Below are 6,505 nucleotides of genomic sequence, written 5' to 3'. Positions count from 1 at the left end.
CATGAAGCAAATGGGCAGGGGAGGAGATTGACTTGCAAGTCTACAAGGTAAATGTTAAACCTTATGTTGTTAATGGAATTAATGATGTGATTAGTTAAATTAATTGATGTTATTAAAATTTATTTAGATTATGAAGTGTGAAGAATCCAATAAATCCTTGGTATTTGAAGAAGGCAAAGAATCATAAAGGTAAAAGAGGTTAGCATTTTAATAATTATTTTATATTTAAATAAGGGAAAAAGTATTTCAAAAGTTTCTTGAAGCAAATGTGAGTGATTATTATATTTTATGCATTAAGTTTATTTTATTAAGTGAGTAATTATTTTATTAAATGATTAAAACAAGTATTTCAATGATGTCTGACATTTTTTTATACAGCAAATGTAAGTGATTATTTTATTTTATGCATTAAATTAATATTTTATTAAGTGAGTAGTTATTTTATTAAATGATTAAAATAATTATTTCAGTGATGCATGACATTTTTTTGTAGTCTAAAATGACATCACAAACTGGAGGAAATAATTTACATGTGAAGGTACAAGATTAAGACATCCGTAATTACCCCCTAGATGGTGTTGGCAAGGGATGCGATTGTTGTCCTCACTTTTTTTGGGACCCATTTTCTATCGATAGAAGTCTAAGATTTAGTCTCAAGGTTTCCTAATGACCTTTACAGATGACTCGATGGTCAATCGATGCTCTTTGCAGTTATTAACTCCAATCTAAACGACCAATTACCATTACAACTTCTCATTATGGCCTAGTGGCCAACAACGACTTATGTGACTTACCGTTACTGTCACTTGTAACTATGACCTTTGTGACAATTGACACTATGGCGGCAAGGGCTATCAAAAAGGCTCGTTTTTCGCAAAAAAGTTAATGTTCGGCTCATTAAAAAGCTTGCATTCGATTTGTTTGTTAAGTTAACGAGTTGAACACAAATAATTTTTTTTGCGCTCGATATATAAATGAGTCGAAGACAAACAAATATTTGTTTGTTCGTGTTCGACTTGTTTTGGTTATATATATATATATATAATATATATATTGATGAATAGTATTTTTTAAAAACTTAATTGACAAAAATGCCACAAAGATTTATAATCAATTAAAACTATTAAATAAAAAATAGATTAAAAATACATTAAATTTTATTTAAATGTTGTTTTAATAAAAATAATAAGATTTAAATCTCACCACACCCTTAGCCTCATACGTTTGTGTTACTATGGTAGCCAAAACGATTTTTAGTTCGCGAACAATTCGTGTTCAACTTGCTAAGCAAATGAGTAGAACACAAACACTTTTTTTTTTCAAAATATAAACAAGCTGAACACGAATAGTGGTACTTTTTAACGAGTCGAATAGGAGCTGAGCCTGGGCTCGCTCGCGTTCTAGCATTTGCACCCCTAATTGCAGCTCCCCTAGGAGTTCATGTGAGTCTAGCCGACTTGTAGGACGGCTCGAGCCCAGTCTGAAAAGTGACTCGTGGACTGAGCTCGATGAGCTAACAAGTCAAGCTCAGCCCCACCCTGACTTGCCTCGTTAGCTCGTGAGTCGACTCGTTTAAAAAAATATTAACAAAAAAGATATAATCAAAATATATAAAATTTCATAAGTTTATCATAAAGATATTAAAAAAGTCAAGAAAACTATATTTTTATTATATATTATGTGATTTATTATTATTTATCTTTTAACTATTCATTATATTTGTTAACTTATTTTAAAGTTATTTAAAATTAATATAATTTTCTCACTTTTATATTAAATAAGCCCAGTTCAAACTTATAGACTTAAACTTGAACTCGAGCTTGATAAAATTAATCAAGCTCAAGCTCCAAGCGAGGGCTGCACGTTGCACCCCTAAACTCCCCATTACAACTCATGTGACCAACTACGATATATCTGGTTCACTACTGTTGTAGCTCCCAACTGCAATCTTTGTGACCAGCCAACGTTATTCTTGCTCTCATTACGATATTTGTGACCAATTACGACTTATATGACTCACTATTGTTACTACTTCCAATCGTAACCTTTGCAATTATAACTGCTCATCGTGTCATATGTGACCAATTACGACCTATATGACTCACTGCTACTATAGCTCTCAAATATGATATCTATGACTAAATAATGCCACGACAACTACCAACTATGTCCCATATAACTAAATACTGCTGCAACTTCTGATTATGATCTTTATGACAAACTAGCATTATAACCCCCACAATCTACAACATTTGTGACAAACCATTACATTTATAACAATCAACTATTGTCTTTACATCCTACTATATTTATTAGTGTCAATAACTACAATTATTGTAGAGCAATTACGATTATGAAAGTTGTACTACTATTGTACATTTTTAATTATCAATTCTGTAATTTCATATTCCATAATTTAAGAAAAGAGTAAACCTATGTACTTACATCACATAATGAATTACGTTCATTGGGCAATGATTTTTTTCCTTTAATGAGGTTTTTTTCACTTAAAAATCTTGACGACTCCTCTTATTATTTTTCAATTATATGTGTGTCTGTTAGATTCTCGTACATTGCTGAGACAAAATTTTCTTTCTGTCGCGTGAATTATGTGACTCATAATAATAGTAATATTTTTGACACAAAGTCAAAGATGAAGGTTTTATGTATGTAAATATCAAAGTTTAAGTGTTAAATATGTCTATAGATGTCCATTCTTTCTTTTTTTCATTTGTTACTGCACTTCAATATTTACTGATCCGTAATGTTTTGACGGGCCCACCATAAATGCGAATCCAGCAGCTGCGGATTTGTCCTGCGGAGACCGCGAGAGCTATTTTCACCGTATTTTCAAATTATAATAAAAAAAAGGGGGGCATTTACATACATACCTCCCAATTCTTATTTATTTACATAGCTGATACCGAATAATAAATGTAAATTCAAAAGAAATGAGTGGTATGTATGCAAATCTTCCTAATTCCAAACGCAAGGCGAGAGCGCGAAACCGTCTTTACGGGAGGAGAAGCCCAAACCCTAGTTGGATATCAATCCGTTTCTCCATCCAAATTCAAATTTCAAACACTCGAGACTTATTCTCTCCCTCTCTCTGCTGCCTCTTCCATTTCGAATTCTGTGCATGGCTGACACAGTGCCTTTTTAGAATTCAGCGCTACTGGTAAGCTCAGTGAACTTGAATTTTCCACTGGTTGAATCTAACCTACCAAGGCAATTAGAAGTTCAGTTCTAAGTTTCGCTGCCGCTTTGTTACATGTATTTCGATTCAATCAGTCTTTGGTGCTTTGATCCAGATAATCATCCATGTCATGGGAAGTGGCGTTTTACTGTCCAGTGGAAGTCTGGCTATGGTAACTGTGGGATACAAGCAGAGATGAGCACGCTAAAAGTAGGATTTGTGTGATTTATAATGGAGATGAATATGGGCTTGATCTTGCTGTAAGTTCTTCTGCAAGTTTGCACAATATGAGGACTCAACGGATGCGTGTAAAGGCTAAAGGGACTGGAAGGATGGTAAACCCGCAGCAGGCAATATATGAGCTGAAACACAAGTTGGTTATGTCTCTTAATAAACTTGCTGATCGGGACACTTACCAAATTGGGGCGGAGGAGCTTGAGAAGATTGCTGAAGGTTTGACCCCTGAAGGGATTATTCCGTTTCTATCTTGTATTATTGATATTGATTCAGAGCAGAAGAGTGCGGTAAGGAAGGAGTGCATTAAGGTTCTGGGAACCCTTGCTAGGTTTCATGGGAACTTGATGTCTGCTCATATTGGGAAGATGGTGTCCAGTATTATTAAGCGTCTCAAGGATTCGGATTCAGCTGTTAGGGATGCTTGTGTTGAGACAGCTGGTGTTTTGACAATGACTGCGGAGAGCTCTGGTGGAGGTGAGAATGGATTTGTCGCATTAGTCAAGCCATTTTTTGAGGCCTTAGGTGAACAGAATAGATACGTGCAGACTGGCTCTGCATTGTGCTTGACAAAAGTTATTGATGAGGCTAGAGAACCTCCCATCGCTCTTCTAGCTCAGATGCTTACTCGGGTTGTCAAGCTGCTTAAGAATCAGCATTTCATGGCAAAGCCTGCCGTCATTGAGCTTATAAGAAGCATTGTTCAGGTTTGCTGACTTGCTATTTAGGCATTTGGTTTTTCCATTTTGGATGCTCATTAAATTAACTTTCAGGTTTGTTTGGCTACAAGGTTTATCTCATATAGAATTTAGTTAATCCTACAATACAAAATTAGTTATTCTTGACAGCATTGAAACCTGAAAATTGTTTGGTATTACGACTATTAAATCCTAAAAATATGTCTTGCCATTTCTTTGAGGATTTAGGATCTGCTAGAGTGAGAAATTCTTAAATTCATTCAATTTGGTGAATCATGGGATCCCCGCATTTACCAAATGACACTGATGAAACAGGATCTGCTAGAGTGAGAAATTCTTAAATTCATTCATGGGATCCCTGTATTTACCAAATGACACTGATGAAACTGGATTTATCAATATGGTAGGATTTAAAAATGAAAAAAAAAATGTTTTATAGGATTCAAGCAAAATGTTGCTCAGGTACTCCCTAAAACAGGATAGAAAACGGCCCCCTGATTTGTTTCGTTGACATCCTAATTTTTCCTTAACGTCTATGGGGGCATTTATTATTTGTTTCCAGGCAGGTGGAGCTTCTGCAGAGACTTCTTTACAATTGGCAGTGACCAGCATAGCCGAAGCACTCAAATGTACTGACTGGACAACCCGCAAAGCTGCTTCTCTTGCATTAGCTGAAATAGCAGGCAGTGCTGGATCAGCACTAGGATATCTGAAAACTTCTTGCATTTGTTCTCTTGAATCTTGTCGTTTTGACAAGGTTAGTTGTATAAAACTATTTTTAGTTTGAGTGAAGATAAGCATCTATTTGCAATTATTTAGAATGGTTTTTTTTTCATCTAGGTGAAACCTGTCAGGGATGCTGTAGTTCATGCTTTACAATGCTGGAAATTTATTCCAGGAACTGATCATTGTGATCCTTCAGAAGCTGGGTCATCTACCAAAGGTTTAAAACGTTTAAAATAAAGTACTTTTTATAACAGAAGCGGATGAACTTTTCACCAAGCAGTAGTATTTTGGATGTTTTAGGCTATCAACTGCATTATTTTGTGTAACTCAACTTTATTCTTATTTATATCACTACCCTGGAAACTATCTGCATCTTGTCTTTCAGGTATTTGAAATATGCGAATATTGGAAGTTAGCCTTGATTCTTGAATATATATAATATAGGGGTTTTGTCGTTTAACGTTTTTCTTCAAAACTTCTTATGCTTCTTATATCCTCACCTTAATAAAAGACAAATTTTTTTGTTGCAAAGTTTCTTGTTTAGATATTTGTTTTTCTGTTAGTGAAACATTACACTATGCTAGTCATGTAACCAAGGATTTAAGTTGAATCTACTGGTACTTGAGAATGGTCATATTATTTTTTTGTTTGAAGTCGTTTGCTCAGATGTCAGCTCATAAGCACCTATTCAGCTAACAAGGTGTTATGGAAGATGACTTATAGAATAAGGTAGACAGGGAAAGGCGTGCATTTGATGAGTCGAGTGATGTTTTGCTTCAGCTTCATGTTGATCATAATATCATATTATTACCTCTTATATCAATTGAACAGTTCTCTCTTAATAATGCCATTTCAGCTTCTCTTAAATTTAAAGTGATTAGTTGGTGAGTAAATAAAATATAACTAAAATATAAGTAAATTTGAATTTAAATTTGAAGTTAATATCATATGGTAAATGTAATTAGCTATTAAATAAACTATTTGGCATACATGCTTAATATTGAATTGCTTACATAAAATTAAAAAATATATTTTTAATGAAATAGTTATGCTTTTAAATTCAAAACTTTGTCTTGTCATCTTAAATTGAAATATTTTGTTATGCATGGTGTGATATTTAAATCTATTTGAATTCAATTTGAAAATTATGTGTATTGGCTATTTGATATGCCACTTAAATGGAGTTCTTGACAATTATAATCAAACGTGTTGTAAAAACTTAGTTTAGTGTGTGTGTATGGGCTTGATTCTTGACTAGAAATTAAAGAGCATAGGGGAAGGGAAATGTTCTAATCCTCTCTGTACTGCTAAATATTTTTAATTTACTTTTTATCTTGAATGCATAATTTCTAACTTTGGTTTACTTATATTCTTCCGAGGTTGAATTCTACTTTCCAAGTTTTATTAGTTTTCTTGTTAATGATTAAGGGGTGCCCGTGTTTGCTATTTTTTATGATATTAAGATGAACATTCTAGATTGCATTGTGTTTTTTCTTTAGAGAAAATTGTTAAAACAGTTTCATGACTTTTCGTAGGTGGTCATTTTAGTCAAAAACTCTACAAAATTGCCAATTTAGTTTCATGACTCTTTTAATATGGGCTGAAATAATCCTCTTAATCCCCAAAGAGGATTATTTCGGCTCCAATTTAA

At 33.7% G+C, this 6,505-nt stretch overlaps 1 protein-coding gene across 1 annotated transcript; it reads left to right on the top strand.

Moving 5' to 3' along the window:
• Positions 1-3,184: 3,184 nt before the first annotated feature.
• Positions 3,185-5,071, top strand: LOC110036696 (TORTIFOLIA1-like protein 2; the record flags this gene model as incomplete). Its single annotated transcript, XM_020741202.1, has 3 exons — positions 3,185-4,137; positions 4,691-4,885; positions 4,969-5,071. Coding segments are annotated over exons 1-3 (952 nt in total), but the record flags the coding sequence as incomplete, so codon positions are not given.
• Between the last annotated feature and the right edge of the window lie 1,434 nt (positions 5,072-6,505).

Source organism: Phalaenopsis equestris, unplaced genomic scaffold, assembly GCF_001263595.1.
Source record: "Phalaenopsis equestris unplaced genomic scaffold, ASM126359v1 Scaffold209781, whole genome shotgun sequence".
Classification (NCBI taxonomy): Eukaryota; Viridiplantae; Streptophyta; class Magnoliopsida; order Asparagales; family Orchidaceae; genus Phalaenopsis; species Phalaenopsis equestris.
Note: the sequence above shows the minus strand (reverse complement) of the source record. Positions and strands in the feature narration are given on the sequence as shown.